The 18,350-nt window shown below is 39.0% G+C and overlaps 2 protein-coding genes across 2 annotated transcripts; one reads left to right on the top strand and one right to left on the bottom strand.

Moving 5' to 3' along the window:
• Window positions 1-34: 34 nt before the first annotated feature.
• cops3 (COP9 signalosome subunit 3) lies at window positions 35-8,516 on the bottom strand. Its single transcript, XM_044013836.1, has 12 exons — window positions 8,325-8,516; window positions 7,303-7,432; window positions 5,832-5,944; window positions 5,353-5,402; window positions 5,080-5,172; window positions 4,745-4,924; window positions 4,515-4,655; window positions 3,618-3,791; window positions 2,626-2,712; window positions 2,176-2,289; window positions 1,987-2,067; window positions 35-916 (listed from the first exon to the last, which is right to left on the bottom strand). Exons 1-12 carry the CDS (start codon window positions 8,377-8,379, stop codon window positions 863-865), a joined length of 1,272 nt encoding a protein of 423 aa, XP_043869771.1. The 5' UTR covers window positions 8,380-8,516; the 3' UTR covers window positions 35-862.
• Window positions 8,517-9,017: 501 nt separating this feature from the next.
• Window positions 9,018-15,779, top strand: LOC122759602 (5'(3')-deoxyribonucleotidase, mitochondrial-like). The gene is made up of 5 exons (XM_044014539.1): window positions 9,018-10,184; window positions 11,309-11,409; window positions 13,211-13,271; window positions 13,376-13,490; window positions 14,216-15,779. Exons 1-5 carry the CDS (start codon window positions 9,912-9,914, stop codon window positions 14,353-14,355), a joined length of 690 nt encoding a protein of 229 aa, XP_043870474.1. The 5' UTR covers window positions 9,018-9,911; the 3' UTR covers window positions 14,356-15,779.
• The last annotated feature ends 2,571 nt before the right edge of the window (window positions 15,780-18,350 follow it).

Here is an 18,350-nt window from a genome sequence, read left to right as displayed (position 1 = left end):
AATAATAATAATAATAGTAATAGTAAATCAGAGCTATATTCTTAAACAATTTATTATTAACAGATCCACAATCGCAAAGCTCAAGATCCCAAATTAAATGACAGTTTGGTTTCATCTGCTGACTTCATGTCTCTTGTAATAACAAGCTGTCAAAACGGTTTTCTGTACAATGCTCTAGCGACCTCTAGTGGATCCGACCTAAAAAAAAAAAAAAAAAGAGAGAAAAAGGAAGGAAAAAAACCCACAAAATAAAAAACAAAAACAGTGCACCAGATTGTGAACAGTTCCTCTGTTGTAGTCAATTTTGGTCAAGGGCATGTACATGAGTACAGATTTTTCTATTGATGATATCTACAATCGGACCAAAGGAGAGAGAGAAACATAGTCATCGCAGTCTTTACAATTGAAGAATACATGGGATTGGATTTATTCCTCGTCAGCCACAGACGCTTTTTTATCTCAAATGTAAATGCTCTCGGCCATCATGCAGCAGAACCAAAACAAACAGTGAGATTATTCACACATACATTTGGAACAAATAAGTCCAGTTTTTATTATTGTGGTTTCTGTTAATGTAGCAGTGGCGCTCCAACCTTAACATTGATAAATAAAACACTGACAAAACTGTAATCTTTTTTTTTTCTTTTTTTTTCCTTTTCTGTAATGATCTTTCGGTATCCTTTAGACACTGTGAAGAAAGAATAACCAAATTATCATCATCAATCCACACAATTAGATTTTTTCCTTGACCAAATGTCCTTATGCAATAGAATGTTTGTTTTCCTCTTTTAAAAAAAATCCAACTCATCCTGGGACCGACGTGTCGCAGTGGTGGCAGTGTTCGGTCCCAGTCCACGGCCCCTCAGGAATAACTTGACGTTTTGCTACCGACATCGTCCTCCTGAGATCCCATACTCTAAAAAAACAGAGTGTGTCACAAGTCAATATGTCATCAATGTCACTTTTCATCATTTGCTTCTCTTGGAATTAATCATTAGGGGTGTAGCAGAAATGAATTAACTGGATATATATATTTATATTTTACAGGCACAGTATGTCAAGATTTGGGCATATTCCTGATTCTGCTCCGGAAATCAACTCAGGGAACTCAATACATTAAAACTGATGAAACACCTTAATGCTACCGTCACAAAAAACAAAACAAAAGGCATTTACTGTGCATACAATTAATCATGGTGTGACCTATTCCTGTGTTATGGTGCTAGAACATACCCACAACTATTAATCAGATTCATAATGTGTTCTCATACGGAACAGAAATAATGGTAAGAATTAAAATATATATATACATATTACAGATGATAAATTAAAGTAATTAGAATACTACAATGTACAAGAGATGAATAGTGGAAAACAGAATAGAGGATTATTTGCATAAATGTGCTCTTTAGTATGCACAGATTCTGCTCTTGCCCCAAGAACAAATCTCTGATAAAACATTAATGAGTCTCCTTTAATCTTTAAGGAAGAAACCCCTTGATTGATAAACGAGTCCCATGACTTTGATAAAACAAATTTTATGTGTTTACTGTATTCATGTGAAAATCCCCCCAAGAAAAACATTCCATTCACATCCCAAAAACCAAATGTATATGCATGTAAAATGTGAAAGTACCAGAGATAACTTTAAAACCATGGTTCTCCAACTGTGGTAAGTGTACCACCAGAAGTACGCAAGCTTTCTCTGGTGGTACTTGGAGGAAAATCAGAAATACTGTTCTACTGTATACAAGGTTATGTGATCGGAGTTGAGTAAACAAGTAAACAAGTAAACAAATAATTAAAAAAATACAGAGTGTAAAGTTGAGAGAGCAAATTGTATTATTGGGAATAAATCTGCCTCCTGTGAAAAGTCAGTGGCTGACTTTGCTCGGCCTATTTACACCACTGTATTTTAACATTTGAGAACCACTGCTTTAAAAGGACAACTCATACATAAGGAAAAAAAATTAAACATCTTCTCACCTTCTGCACAAATTGTGGGTTTACTGTAATTTCTTGATCCATAGACTTTAGTTTCTCATCCAGCTCTATACATTTCAACATCTACGAGGAGAAAAGTAACAAGATAAAACCAAGCAATTCACACATGAGAATTAATATAAGCGTTGATTAATGCAAAACACAGAACACAGAAGAGGCAGGCTTTCACACCTCTTGGTCGATTTTGTGGAGCATTGCGGGGTTGTTGTATTTTTCGGGGTTGTCGTGGAAGCAGACCATACCATCCTTTTGGTTAATGCTAGCGTATATCTCACCATCTTCAATCTGCAAGAAGCAAAAGGAGAGATATAACTCCAGTTATATTGTTCTCCAGTTCCCTCCCACAGTCCAACAACATACACCTTTAATTGACCGTAGGTGTTGAATGTGAGAGTGGACAATACTCAAACACATTTAAAACCACTAAATCTATATCTGGAATTGATTTCAAGGATAAACAAATAAATGTATTAATAGAAAACAACACCTTAAATCTCTTATATCAGTGGTTTGACCAAATACAAACAAAACCTGCCACTTCTAATACTCAACTTAAAATTCATTTTATTTTACGGTACCTGCATATTGGCAGCATTTGGCCCAGCTTTGGACAAAACTCACCATGTGTAAGACATATTTCTCTGCTTCCTGGGGGCCCGACAGCTGCACTCGACTCGCCATGTCTTGCAAAGACAGCGTCAGGAAAGTCTATGAGAGACACAGAGAGTAGGACAAATTCAGAATGTTAGATCTGCTCACGATGAAGGGAAACTATTTTGTGGATCTGTCAAGACAATTAAACGTTATTGTGGATCGACTATATTTCAGGACTGACTATTCATTGAGAGTCATGCCATTTTAAATTAACTGCATTTTACCTAGCGTAAGTAGACTATATATTAAAAACTGACAGTCAGACATTTCCTCAGTGATGTGAATCAGGAAGTGATACTGAATAGCCACCAGGGGGAAAACTCCACGAGCTACAAAAATAAGTCCATTTGACAAGTTCAATTCTGGAAGCTTGTCATGTGACCAACAACAGACAACAAGAGTATTATAATTGTTACCTTCACCACAGATTAAATGATTTTGCTGGGTTGGGGCATAACCAAAGAAAATGTAATTTAATTTTGGAGCAAATCCAATTATTGTGGCAGAGACAGGACTTTTCTTTTCTTCAACTTTTAATATTGCGAGATAAGGTTGTTTAAGAGAGAATACAGGTGTAATACTTGGAACTCAAGCTTGAATTATGCTATAAAGGTAACAAGATAACCACTCTCTCACATGATGATTATGCATGTTAGATTGACAGATTACACTATCTGAAGGAAGCAAAGTCTTTGTTCTGTGTTGCACAGCTTTTAACCTCTTATCACATGACTACATCTCCATACGCCCACATTTCAGAGTCGTTTCCTGATGGTTTTTTTATTGTCACTGCGAATCATCACATTTGACTCCGCCTTGCTGCGCTCGTGCTATAATGTCAAGTCTGAATGTAATCCCTAACACAGCACTTATGCAGTTCAAACCCTAACCTTGTCACAAGACACACATGCAGTTGTGTGTTTACATAAAATTAAAAGCACAGACACACACACACTCACCTTTGTTAGCCTCTGGATGTTTTTCTTGTACAGGGAGGAGAGGCACTGTTTGACCAGGCCTGTGTTATTGTCTCGTGTGAACGTCTCACTGTGTTTGTTGACCACGCTGCGCAGCTCCGCCGGGTTGTTGGTGGTGTAGATCTGGGCTAACTCGTGGTACGCGTTGCTCAGGGGCTGATGGAAAACACAGATATGAGACAGATGCATGTCTCCAGTCAGTTCAATCCACCACACGTGGGATCAAAGCAAAGTGTGAAGCACCACGGAACTTCTATGCACGTGACATTGCAGATTTTTCAGTGCTGTGTGTTGATGTTGGAGCTGTTAATTTCCCCGAGGGAACCTCCCAAAGGGATCAATAAAGTCGTCTGTCTGTCTGTCTGTCTGCTTACATTTGCAAAAAAGCCTAATGCGCAATTTTTTTTCAACGAAAATTCACTTTTTGAGAGCGAAAAAAAGAGTGCATGGAGCCACAACATTTATGTTAGCCATCATATTGCATGCTTCTTACCCTAACCCTATTAAGTGTAGATTGATGAGGGAACAACTTTGCTTTAGGCTACAATATTCTTTGAAAATGCAATGTATATACTGTTCTAAACAGCTAAGCATTACACCTCTCAGTGTACAGCCTACTGGAAATTATAAGATAAAAAACTAAAACAATGGATCAGTAATAGAGTGAGTTGACTTTCAACTGGAAGATCATGGGTTCAATTCCTCGCTCTGCTCATCTACATGATGACGTGTCCCTGAGCAAGACACCTTAAGTTGCTCCTGAATGTGCCACATACAATGTCTACCTGTACACAAATGCAATGTGAGTCTTCTTTCAGGTTTTACAGGATAAACAAGATGTTTTTTGTGACTACAAAAATATCTTTCTTGTGTTCCTACCTTGATGAACCTCCCAACTATCTGTGAGGTGTATTTAGGCAGCTGCTGCACTTTGCCGTGGAGGATGAGTGACACCAGGATGTATTTCTTATAGGCTTCCAACATGATGTGGCTTACTGCCATGGCTGGAGTGGTTATTGCCTGACAAAAGACAAATCAGAAATATTAACAGAAACACCACAGAGAATATTCCTGGATTACTCATCACAGTAGAAACCATCTACAAGTACCTGTTCATAAAAATACAGTGCTCTTTCAAAGTTTTTGAGGCCTGTGTAGATCATGCCACCATAGTAGTAGTAACATAAAAAGTGCTTTGCGTCGTAGGCTCCGTTCTCCTTACAGATGTCCATCATGTCCAGCTCCAAGAAGGGCAGGGCCGGTTTGAAGCACTTCGCTAACAAGCACAGCTGCAGGGGAAACCGGCATGAAGTGAGTGTGATGGACAGTTTTACTGTTCTCACCAACAAGATTAACCACAGGAAAATTCATACATTGAAAAATGGATCTAACGATATCAGACCATTCTAATAAAGTATGATTTTCATGTGTAGCCGTGACTCACCTGACACAGGTCTGCATGAACTGAGGTAAGTTGGTTTGTGTTCATCTGCATTTTGTCTATTGCCTGTTTTAGGATGACGACACCCCTCAATGGCTGTGTGAGAGAAGGAGAGAAAAGTTCATATTTATTCCGCCACATTTAGGCTGAGATGTAAAAGGAAAAAGAGCAGAGAACATTTCATCAGAGATTTCAATACAGCAATGACAATTAGCTTTCTTACTTCTTACTGTTCTTCTAAAACACAAGTACATAAGTCAGAAACCACAGTCTTACCTGTTTGCGTTCTACAAGGGCGTTAGTCAACTGGTGGCAGAGACCAGCAACTATGAAAAGAAACAGAGGGAAAGGAAAATGGGGAATCGTAAAGTCATGATCATGACTTTATAGGTGCTGATTAACTACGATGGGGTGTGCACAGGACAGGCTGTTAATACGTGCAATTTATATAGCTATGTAACTTTATGAAATGCATCAAGAATTTAGCCAAAATACAAAGTAGTTTACAACAGCAGATATCAATAAACACCATTAAACCACTACATTAAAAACACATCTTTGATGTTGTCATAAAAATACATTTTTCATTGTTACTGAAAAACATCTTATGATAATTGTTGAGGGCACTAAAAATACAATGCTGGATACTTAATTGGCCGTTTGCGTGTTAAAAAGTGGTTCATTTAGATTTACATGAAAAACAGAAGCTGCACATATTTTGGGAGAGTGAGAGGTTTAGTTTATTCAGGACTTACAAGTGTCTGTTGCATATCTAATGTGCTCCCCATTGCAGGTACTGATGAAGAGCTGGACTTGGGAGAAGAGCGTTTCAAAGTCAGGGATGTTTGGCATGGAGAACTTCACAAATCTAGAAGAAAAGAGTCAGAAACATGCAAAAATGTGTAAAATGTGGTGCATATATCTGCAAAGTTGTAAATACCAAACAGTATTGGTCAAAAACTTAGTTGACCTTAGGTACTGTGTGGTTTGATGTTTAGTATACTGATGTGAGCTAATAATATCCAGCTTAGTCAGTTAATTGTGGGAAAACACTCACACTGTTTAATATTCAGTGCAGTCAAGGCTTTTCTCGACTTTCTAAATATCTACATAATCACTTTCATTGTTACAAAGTCCAGCTGCTGCGTTTTGAAGTGTAAAATCAACAGGTACATTTTAGCTGCTTAGTGACAACAACAAGGTTTTCTGTGATACACACAGCATGGGGCCACACGGTGGTTTAGTGGTTAGCACTCTCGCCTTGCAGCGAAAGACCCGGGTTCGAGTCCTGGTTGGAACAAGGGCCTTTCTGCATGGAGTTTGCATGTTCTCCCCGTGTGTGTGTGGGTTCTCTCCGGGTTCTCCGGCTTCCTCCCACAGTCCAAAAACATGCAATGTGGGGAATAGGTAAATTAAAAAAAATCCTAAATTGACCATAGGAGTGAGTGTGAGAGTGAATGGTTGTTTAACTCTATCTGTGTGTGGCCCTGCGATGGACTGGCGAACTGTCCAGGGTGTACCCCGCCTATCGCCCGATGTAGCTGAGATTGGCACAGCACCCCCCGCGACCCTCTGGTGGAGGATAAAGCGGTTAGATGATGACTGACTGACATTTGTTTAAAATCACTCTGCTTGTCTACTCAGTTAATTACACCCAGTACTATTTGACCTCCAGCAGACACCACAAACAATGACACTAGCTTTTGGTCTATTTAGGACAAAAGTTAAGCATAAGCAGGGAGCATAATGAAGACAGGGAATGAACAATATACAACACATTATGAAAACAGCAGCAGAGCCCCGTCTCCACCAAGAGACGTTATATGTTATATTTTTGCCAAGAAGTTGTGATGGGTACCAAAATAACTATTCTGCACTTTATCCAGTTTTGGCCCCATTCTGTTGGGGTACTTGAAATGGTTGGGGAAAAACACAATATCCATTATTAATATGCATACACTGTGCAATAGGACAGAGAGAAAATTCAAGGCCGCCTGTGTAATTATTTTCTCATAAACGATGTCTTCAGTGTTAAACTAGTAATTTACATAGCTGATGGTGCTGCTATAACCGTCCAGCCTACACACTCCACAGTGAAAACATAGGCAAGATCAGGGCTAATCCATACCATAGCAAACTGAACTGCACTGCATTATTTAGCAAAAAATAAAAATCATCTTAAATGTAATTATAAAGTGGCAAAAGTGAAAAAGTTGGTTTACTTACAGCACAGCCAGCACACCTAGGGAGTGCTCCTGGATGTCCAAGGCCCCCAGCACCGTGTCCAAGTGGGACAGATTTTTGGCCAGCAGCTCCCCACTTTTGTTGATCAACTCGCACAGTTGAGTCATCTGGCCTGGGGTTGTAAGAGTGAAAGGGCAATTTTAAACCTTCCTTCAAGTCATTGACATCACTGGGAAGATGCATCTCACAATATCTACATTTTAGTCCCAGATCACAATTCTTCATTGTCATTGATTTGAGGTTGGTCTGCTGATAATTAAATATAGCGTGGTTGGATGTCATTGAGTTACAGGCTTACACTACACACACACAGTGCCACAGTTGAACATGTCATGTCATTCTGTCAAAGCAATGGTAAACAATATAAATAAGGTTGTTAGCATAAATTTACAAGAGGAAAATACTTTCTTTCAAGAACGCTTAAGTGTTGTGTATTGTTTGAGTGGTCAGATCGTTAGTATTAATTGCAATATGACGTCTGCGCCGGCTGTAACGTCATAGTTTAGGAATGAAAGAAGAAATTGGCCAACAATATTGTTTACAACTGTCGTGGTGCGGCTGTGTATTTCAATGCAATTTGGCCGGTCCAGTGTCCTGTCAAGGCCTTGCAACAGAGGTAATGCCAGTGGGATTGACGGGTGACTTTAAACCAATAGGATTCGCCGATTCAGTTCGGTAGCCAATTATGTCTGACGAGGGCGGGACTACCGGTAGGCAGTTACCAGAAATTATTTTCTAGATGAAAAACAAAAAGTATGATTATAGCATTTTCCCTAACGGGGCACAAAGTTCACATGGATCCCTAATGTTACTGTGCATTAACGCATCCCCCGGTGATACTTTACACAACTCTCGCAGCCAAATAAAGCCATTTTAGCGGTGTATTTACATGATAAAGCAAAAAAAAAGGGGCTCTGACCAGTTTGGCTATCGGCAAGGCATTGGATAGCTTGTGCTAGCTAACTAGCTAATACTTCCCACATGAATGAGTTTAGCAAGCCTACCTTGAGCGGAGAGCTGCCGCACATTGTTCACAAACTGCTCCAAGGCTGAAGCCATTATTTCCTGGGTCCAAAGTGGAGGTAATTTGCACTGTTTTTCATTCAAACGTCAGAAACAACTCCGTCCGGACAGATACAGGGGGCCACACAGCCGCCACTAAGGTGACGTTATCGCGAGATCGTAAGAACAGAAGTGACTGCAACGAGATTTAGGAAGCGACCGTTGGATTCTTAAAGAGGCAGGTACACGATGTCCTGCTCGATGTTTGTAAACACGGTAGAATTTTTTTATTATTATTATTATTCTTTTATGTTTTAACACGAATCTGTAAGTCATCGTGTCTCGCAAGTGTTAAGCATTTAAAATTGTCCCTTTCACGAAGTAGTAAATGTTTCTTTAGAAAAATAAATAAATACAGGAACTGACGTGAGGTAGGCCTACCATTAACCGGGCTTTGAACAAAGATTTTATAAGATGTGAGATCTCCTGCCTACTTGACTTTTATTGGATTCATTCATTCATTCATCGTCTACCGCTGCATCCTCCCCACATTACATAATATTATATAATGTTGTACTGTATAATATATTATATTTTATCATTAATGATAATAACAATGACTTAATACCACACAAGAGTGCACAGTTGGAAAAAACTCTTTAATACACCCAGTGATATTTATAACAAATATTAATACTTAGCTAGAGTGAGGCTTACTTTATTTCATTATTTTGGATTTTTGTTCATTATTTTCATTTATTGTTTTAGACAAAACATATCAAGTAAATACAGGCTGACGCACAGGTTAAACTTCAGCTTCGTCATCCATCTGTACATTCTTATTCTGCTTACTCAAGGTTAAAATCTATGTCCTCGGTCTTTGGATTAGTAACGTGACAGGGTGTGGAGTACCTGTTGTGTTACAGTAAATAACTGCAATAACATAAAGGTAGTAGTAGTAAGTTAAACTGTATATGTAAATGTAATGTCAGCAAGATTTCTTTTGACAAAGTAAAACAATGTAAATATATTTTTTCATCTTTGTTCTTGTTAGTATTGTTTAGTAACGCCGTACATTGTGGGTGTACATAGTAAAGTAATCACACGCAAAAGTGGAGAGGAGTGGGACATCTCACTAGTGAAACATATCTTTGCAGTGAGCAGCTCGCTCTGTCGAGTTTCTACCGTTGAAGGTGCAGCACAGTCAGTCACGGTTGCTCTAAAAGTCCCTGTCAAACACTGTGGGTTCCTCAGTGGTGTTGCTGCCCGCCTGACAGCTAATACACTGTGTGAAACGATACTAACAGCCCCCCCGTATACTGTTACCTAAGGGAATGTCACATTTGAGCTGCCCGCTGCGGTTCTGCTAACCCGTTAGCTAAAGTTAGCCGACGTTAGCTCAGCTGCAACTGATTGGCGGAGAGCCGCCCAGAATGTCACAGTTACACTTATGAACACAACTTCATAAACACACGAATAACAACACCACATCCGGATTCAATTGTCGCAAGCGGCCACAGTGTTTCGGGAACTTTTATGCGGACCATATCTCCGAGTCTGGACCGGGTCAACAGCGCTTTGAGTCAACAATGTTCCTGTGCGGTACAACCCGCCTCCTCGGAAGAGGAAACACTCTGCTCCGAGAACCGTCTAAGAGGATTTGCGTCAACATGTCCTCGTCCTGTCCGACAGGTAAGCGATTGCGGGTTCTGGTTGACATGGACGGGGTCCTGGCGGACTTCGAGGGCGGGTTCTTGAAGAAGTACCGGGCGAGGTACCCGGACGAGCCCTACATCACCCTGGATGACAGGAGAGGCTTCTGGGTGTCAGCGCAGTACGGTCAACTGAGGAGTGACCTGTGTGTAAGTGTGTTAATTAAACGATTCCCTTTAGAAAACAAAATGACAATATGGCATATAGAAACTGTATAACGTTGGTTCCTAAGGCAGTCTTATGACATGATATCACGGAATATCGCGATATGTCCCAATACAAAGCGATATGACACATTTCGCGATATGCTCAAAGGCAACCACAGATAATTATCACATCAAATGGATTTTTTTTGGTTCCTAGATTAAAGTGGAAAAACAACATGGTGTTAAAGTTCTTTATGCAGAGTAAACATTGTGGTTACAATCTGATTTGTGATATAATTTAGTCAAATGAATGTTCAGTTCTATATTCACTATAATGTTCATATTGTTATGTTATTACCACATGACACTGTCAAAACACAAACTACTGTTTCCGACATGGATTTGTTACCATTATTTTCATAGATGAAAGAACAATCAAAACTAGAAAAACTATTTTGTGGCTTGTATAATTTAAATTTTTATAATTTTTTGTGGCTTGTATATTTTAACTTGTGTACAGTTACATGGGAGAAACTGTGCCTGAACTTCCTATTTAAATATAGGGGAAACAGTGTTCAGTCAAAACCCATGAAACTACATCAGTCAGTATGCTGTCAATAAACGGAAACAATAATAAATGGTAGCCCAACTTCAAGGCCACATTTCTGAGAGTGTTGAGGAACAAAGTCACAGGGATTTGAACGGATTTGGATTAACATGGTGCGAAATATTTGCACAGCCCTTACAAACTTTGTGCCAGGTGTTTGTGGTTTATTTAAATAGACATAAGACATTGTCAATATGTGCCTGCATTTGGGGACAAATTCAACTGTAATTTTGGAGTGTACAAGAAAACAGAAAGCTTATATAAATCAACCATTATATAAACAGGTCTCAGTTTCTACATCTCAAATCTGAGCACATGTCATTGTGTAACATACAGTGTTGTCCAATGATATGGATTGTATGTCAAGGTCGTAAAGGTCTTTGCTCAGTGTGTAGAAGGTAAGATATTTATCTCACTAACCTTGAAAAACATGACTATCGTAAGGTCCTTCGTTGAGTACATGAACACTTGTGCCAATACACATACAGTGATGATCTGTGTGTGTGTGCTTTGACTGCAGGAGAAAGCCATGAGTATCTGGGAGTCCAAAGATTTCTTCATAGAGCTGGAGCCTCTGCCAGGAGGGGTGGAGGCTGTCAAGGAGATGGCCAGGATGGATGAGTATGACCTAAAGATACTTAAAGTCACCTTGCGACCAATATTCACTACAAGCACCTTGTTCTATTATGTTTTGTATAACATGGTCACATACATAAAATTTTTTCTATTTGTGCTGAGGGAAAAAAAGTGCACAGTGACATCTGGTGGTTTATAGCACTTACAACAGGGGACTAAACCTCAGGGAAAGCCTCATACATTTATTTTGCAGTGCTGTTAGAATACATTTATGTTAACACAAATAATGTTAATGTACTTAATTCAAAACAAAGTTACAGCATAATCATAGAATAAAACAATACAAATGCAAAGTTAAAAAGGAGTAAATTTCATGAGTTGTATTGACCAATATTATTACATTTATACCATTAATCTGACTATTAACCTTATTCTGAATATGAAATTTTTCAGATTATGGTGTTACATGAGTTGCTAATAACATATTACCTTCATATTATTACCATTCATAGTCTGATTGTCACTCATGTCTATATTACGTCCAGTGTGTGAATACAGGATAACAACAGGATGTTATAATCTAATTAAAATGTAAACATGTCTTCATAAAATCATAAAACCCTACATGTCCTCACCTGATTATTGCTTATTCTGAGTGAGCTGTAAACATCATCTTTGTGAAATGAAAGGTGGTTGATAGTAATGAAATGATTGTATTATCTTTTTGTCATTATTTTTATTTGTTACCAAGTTGATTCAACTAAACTAAGTATCATCTGTTCATTTCCACTCGAATGTTCTGGTTCTTGAAAACTTTACACACACAATAAGATAATATACAAAGACTTAGGGCTGATTGATTAATCTTAATATTTCACTAAATAAGACATGAGAGAACATCATTATTTCCAGGTTTGAGAAACACGGTTCAACATTTAATGGACCAAACAAGTACTTGAAAAATAATCGACAGATTAATCGATGATGAAAAATAATAATGAGGAGAAATTGTTGACGTAGGTTTTGGAGGTCGTTTTGGTATCAAGATGTGACTTTTAACTGCAAAAGCATGTTCTGACCCCATGTTTCTGCTGGTGTTACTGTACGTCTTCCCAGTGTTTGTATATTTGATTTTACGTCCCCATGATGATATTCTTTTAAAAACTTGAAATGCAGTGGTATGTAATCTCTGTGTTGATAACAATCACCAGTGATTGTATAGATGTCAGAGGTTGATAGTTTCCCAGGTGTTTTGCTGCTTCTCAGGCAATTTCATCCTGACACTGATGATAGCGAGAAAAGCCGTTTTCAGATTTCAGATTTCAGATTAAAGATGATAAATGATGAGCTGCTTCAGTCAGAACCATTGTGGTTCTCTTAATGCGCATAATACTGGTTCAGACTGTGATAACAGTAACTGCATGTGTTCATGAAAGCATCTTTCACTGGTCCTGCATGACATTTAAATTACATGATGTAGGAGGCTGCTATTGCCATTTCCAGAATGACAACTAAAAATAGCCGCTAAATGGTTAAAAAACTATGTTTACATTTCCTCTTTCTGTGGAAGTGAGTGGCTTCCTGTAGCTACATAGTCTGAATGAACCTGGTTTCCTAATCGACGAAATCTACTTTAATGCATAATTTTCCTATTTTTCTCCTTTGTTTTTCTGTCTTTTTTTTTTTTTTTTACCACCGCCTGGTATCCTTTCGCGTTGTTATTAATTCCATTTATAAATATCAAGTCTGGCTGCCAGGCAGGCTTCAAGCAGCTTGAACGTAACAAGGATTTGTCTGTTTTTAATTCTTTCTCATCTGCTTGTGTTGTTTCTCTTGCTTTTCGCAGCACAGATGTCTTTATTTGCACCAGCCCGATAAAGTATTTCAAACACTGCCCGTATGAGAAGGTAGGTGCATGAAAAACAGTCTTTTTCTTGCTCCCTCTGGAAAATGCTGTGCTTCATTTTTTGGGGATAATGAGGTCTCCTCTGCTGTGTGTGTATTTGTCCAGTATGCTTGGGTAGAGAGGCATTTGGGCCATGACTTCCTGGAGCAGGTCATCTTGACCAGGGACAAGACATTAATCAGTGGAGACCTCCTCATAGACGACAAGCCTGACATTCTAGGTGAGGACTGTGTGTGCATTCTTTCAAGTGTTTTTGTCACAACAACAACAAAAAAATAACATTATACTATATGTCATGACAGTATTACATATTACTTAGTAGAAACATTGGTTTGAATGGTTTAGTTTCAAAAGAAACAAAAAGGTATTAGGACTGGAAACATTCGGTCAAACATTAAATGTTTATTTTAAGATGCATTATTTAGCATTTCTTACTTAAAAGCCTCTAAATTCTCTAAATTAGTAGAAATCTGCATTTCTGCTCAAGAGTAAGCTACATTTAATTTTGGTTGCCTTCAAATCACAATAAAAGTGTGTAAATGTCTTATTTTCTCATGTTGAGTGGATTTTACGGCAGTGATCCAACTCTGGCTGTCTCTCAGGATCTGGTAAAAGTGCTTCTTGTTTGCTTGTCCCTGACTGTTTTGGCATCCTGGGGTCACACCAGCTCTCTACCATCTTCACGTTTTTATGAAAACAGCCAATAAAGAGCTCGACATAGCTTGGTATATACAGTATGTCTATGGATCTGAACAACAACAACAACAACTTGCCAAAATTAGGTTTTGGTTCCAACTGTTGCTTGACGAGATTGTGAGACATCAGCCAAAAAATTGATTTACAGCCCAAATATCCACACCGCGTTTAATAAATAAGAACAGTGAAAGCATAAAAATATGACGCCACTGGTTGTCACTTACATGTATATAATGTGTCCTTGTCCAGGTGTGGAGGCCAAACCAGTGTGGGAACACGTCCTGTTCACCGCCTGCCACAACAAGCACCTGTCCCTCAGCCCCTCGCAGAGACGTCTCCTGTCCTGGTCGGACGACTGGAAGGCCATACTGGACAGCAAGAGACAGTGAGGACACTTCCGACAGGAGACGGCCGGCGGCAGGGCTTCCCGGTTAGTGGCCGTTGGTGACATCATCATCATCGTCATCATCAAAGTTTGGAGGGATCATTGTCTTGCGGAGGACTTGGTAAAATAATCCTGAGAAGAAAAAAAAATTGAAATGAGATGTTTAACACAAAGCAGGAGAAGAAGTTCACGTATTGGACCACAAGGGGGCACTGTGAGACTGAGTTTGAAGCCGTGTTGACGGCAGTCACAACAAAACAAATGACCACGAGGTCAGAAAGACTGAGTGGACACATGGAGAGCAGAGTTAAGTGGCTGCCCTCTGCTCTGCTCTGGGTTTAGTTTTTATTTTCACACTGTGGTCGTTTCTGTTCATTTCCCTCACAAAAGGTTTATCAGAGGAGTTGCATTAATGACTCACACACACTTACCTTCATCACCACAGTCTCTTATGTCATTACATCTGTGCAATATGTAAACACAGGAGCGCGACATTGTTTTATCAGCTCGTTATTTCACGCGCAGTCGTTTGGGAGTGTACCACGCCACTGTTGACAACATTAATCCAAAATACACACATATACCTCTTAGGATTTTTAAAGACTTCATATGGGTGCTGCTTTATGTTTCTTCTTAATATGTTACACTGATGAGAAAACAAAAAAAAAGTAGTTAAAGAGTTAATAAATACAAAATAAATACATATGCATGTTGCCAAAAAACCCTCATTATTGTCAAATATATTCGAGGAACTGTCTATAAAATTAAAAAAGGATTTATATTTTCACTTACATTTTAATTTTAGTCTTTCATACATGTAGTCTTAACAATTTATTAGTTTTGGTCAATTTTACTGTTGTCATTGATTCAATACATTATTAATTGTACCTATATGTTATGAGTCATTTTAAATCTAAACCTTTACCGTTTTATTTCACACTTTTATTTTCTATTTTAAGCTTGTGAACACACACACACACACAGGCACCTGGAGCCACCTCTATGACATGATGCAGTGCTTATGTATCGACTAAAAATAACAGTTGTTAGCCTCAGCCATGTTTTTGTATGAACCCACTTGAACGCTTGCTTCTCTGAGGTGTAGAAAATAACTTAACTCTGCATCATTATTATTATTCTCCTCCTTCACTTCGGTGTAAGTGGAATTCATTTTTGTTATAAAAGTGCTTTTTTGGGAACAAAGTGGTGGATCCTGAATTTGTGTGTAATCAGAGATGTACTTAGATGTTGTTTGTGCCGAGCTTAATGTACAAGTTTTAATGCCGTGTGGTTTGTTTCACCTCACTTGTTTTTTCCCCTCGTTCTTGTGTAATTTAGGTTCACGCTGCAAAAAAAAAAGTCACACGAATCTATTGACATTTTTGGACATTGTAGTTTAACACGTTAATAAAATTCTCCCATCCATCACATTGTGTACATTTCTCTTGCTGAATATGAGCTCTGACCTCAAAGCGTCCGACCCATAATGATATGCAAATAGGACAACAAAGTGAAATAGCTCAACATAGTTAAATATTATATACATTGTATATTAGTTAAGGGTTTCTCTTAAATGTCCACGCTTTGATGGGTTCTGCTGTTGTTATTTGACATCAATAAGTTCAGATGTTTTTGCCTCGAGTTCGCAAGTAGGAGCTCCTACTCAGAGCAGAGTTTCCAGTGTAATTCTTTAAGCAGGATGTCTGACATTTCTGAATTCCAAGTTGCGTGGAACTTGGCACGAGGCCACATTCTATTGTATTTAAACGCTCATGAAACTTGAAAATGTCTCAGAAGTACTGTCAGCTGCACTTGACAGTAAATAAAAGGACATGTAGGAGACAGCTGTCCACTCACGCACTGTAGTAATATCAACACACAAATTATAAGTTTTCTGAATGTAAACAAAAAGGGAAAATAACAGCGTGGAGACTTTGAACTCAGTTTCCATGCTCCTTAACCCCCCACACACACTCTTATGTTTCCCTTACATTCTTCCATCTTCTGCTGACCAGTCAACTGGGTCAGCTCCTGCTCCCAAGTGCTTGGAGTGTCATGTGGGGCAATTCATCGGGATCATGTCCGTTCCATGTGACCACTCTCATGATGGTTTTGTTGTTTTGCGGAAGCTGCTGATGTCATCGAGCGAGTTAGCCATTGCGCAGACGTAGCAGCAGCGGGGGCGTCGGTGGTGTTTCCGCCTTTATTTGTCTGTGAATGTCCTATGTTTTTTTCAACTGAGCAGAAGCCCTTAAAGCTGTGTCCATACTTCAGTGTGGTTAAACTCCATTGGGTTTTCTTCAGGACTGCATGTACCATGTAATAATAATAATAATAATAATGTTTTGTCTGCACACAGCATGACTGCTTGTTTGCTTTCAGGTTGTCCTACTTTGCACTTAAGAAAAACACTCAAAGTCTGCACCTCACCCTGCATGTTGTTCAGCCAAATAAAAATACACTCAGGACTTTGTCTTTTGGTGTGAAGCTGCCTATATCACGTTCCTAATGATGCAGTATTTTTGGTAAATGTCGGCCCCAGTTTTGGTCATATCATCGCATCATATTCTTGTCTAATGATGCGTTTGGTCGCTCACTCTCTGACTCACAGTCAGTTGAGAGGTGGCCAGTTTTCTTGTGTGTGTGTGACAAGTTGTTTGATTTTTCTGCATCGAAAAAAAAACAAGAAAAATATTAAAAAAAAGCAATATTTTTCTACACTGAAGGACATACTTTGAATTACAATTAGAAAATAAAAGTAAAAGCCACAAGCAGCATTGTGCAGGCCCTTGACTTAGTTTTCATGTGTGGTTAATATCTGGCCGGGTCTCTCCTCTCACGTATGATGTTTTGCGCAGATCAGTCAAAGTACGGTAAAGTCACAGGCCATTTCCTGTTTCATGGCAGATAAATTAAAAATGGCTGACTTCCTGTTGGGCGAAGTTCATGTTCGGGGTCGGTCTCTTGTGTCATGTATGATGTTTCGAGCAGATCGGTCAATGTATGGCGAAGTTATAGGGCCCTCCCTGCTTTGTGTCGAATGGTCTAAAATCAACAAAATTCCGATGGTTGCCGTGGCCACGCCCTTTTGAATCTGAGACCCTTTGATAACTTTTCATCTTTGATGTGTCAAGTCATGCTTCTCCTTTGGGGAACTGAAGCATTTAGGAGTTGGCTTTGGGTCCCTTCTTCTTTCCAAATGTGTGCACAAGATTCACAAAGCGCCTGTTGTACTTTTTTCTTTTTCTCCTGCTTTTCAACCTTGGGAGTCTGTCCCCTCGTGGACCTTACCTTGGCAGCTACCTACACAATGCAGTACTCCAAGAATCCATAGGAAGCCAGAGAGGCCTCATCCTCAAGTGGGCATCCAGCAAACAACAGCACCTGGTCCTCGACCATGTGACCTTCCAGAGCCTGGACATGGGCCTGGTCCGGGAACACTAAAAGGCATAAAAAGAACTTTTTGATATGTTAGTACGTGCTCCAAGATGTATGTCAAATTCAAAATGGCTGACTTGAGTTGAGGCCATGGTCTCATGGATTTGTTTGTTCTTCTTGGTTTTTTTTTGTGTCCTCCCGGGTTTCACCTGTGGGGGCGCTACTGAGACATTTTGCACTACTTTTACATATTTAAACCAGTTCACCAGTTCTGATATTTCGTGCCAATCTTCATCCTTTTTCCAGGAACAGGTCCTCTCATCACTGTGTGTGTGTGTGTGTGAGTGCTTATGCCCTAACAAATGCAATTAATTTGAGTTAATCATTTGTGAATATTATAAAAAGGGGGTTTGTTTCGACACAAAATGAACACAAACATTGATAGAATATTACAGCTTGGGGTCAGTAAGCTCAAAACCTACCTTACAGAAAGCATACAGCTAATTTTTTTGGGCATAGAGAAGATAAGTAACACATTTAAATATAAATTGACGTGGCAAACATGTTATCATAATTTGCAAACGTATTTGACGCAGCTTCAGACAACACGCTAAATCCTTA

This window comes from Solea senegalensis, linkage group LG18 (genome assembly GCF_019176455.1).
Source record: "Solea senegalensis isolate Sse05_10M linkage group LG18, IFAPA_SoseM_1, whole genome shotgun sequence".
In the NCBI taxonomy this organism is placed as follows: domain Eukaryota; kingdom Metazoa; phylum Chordata; class Actinopteri; order Pleuronectiformes; family Soleidae; genus Solea; species Solea senegalensis.
This window is presented reverse-complemented; position numbering and strand designations above follow the sequence as displayed.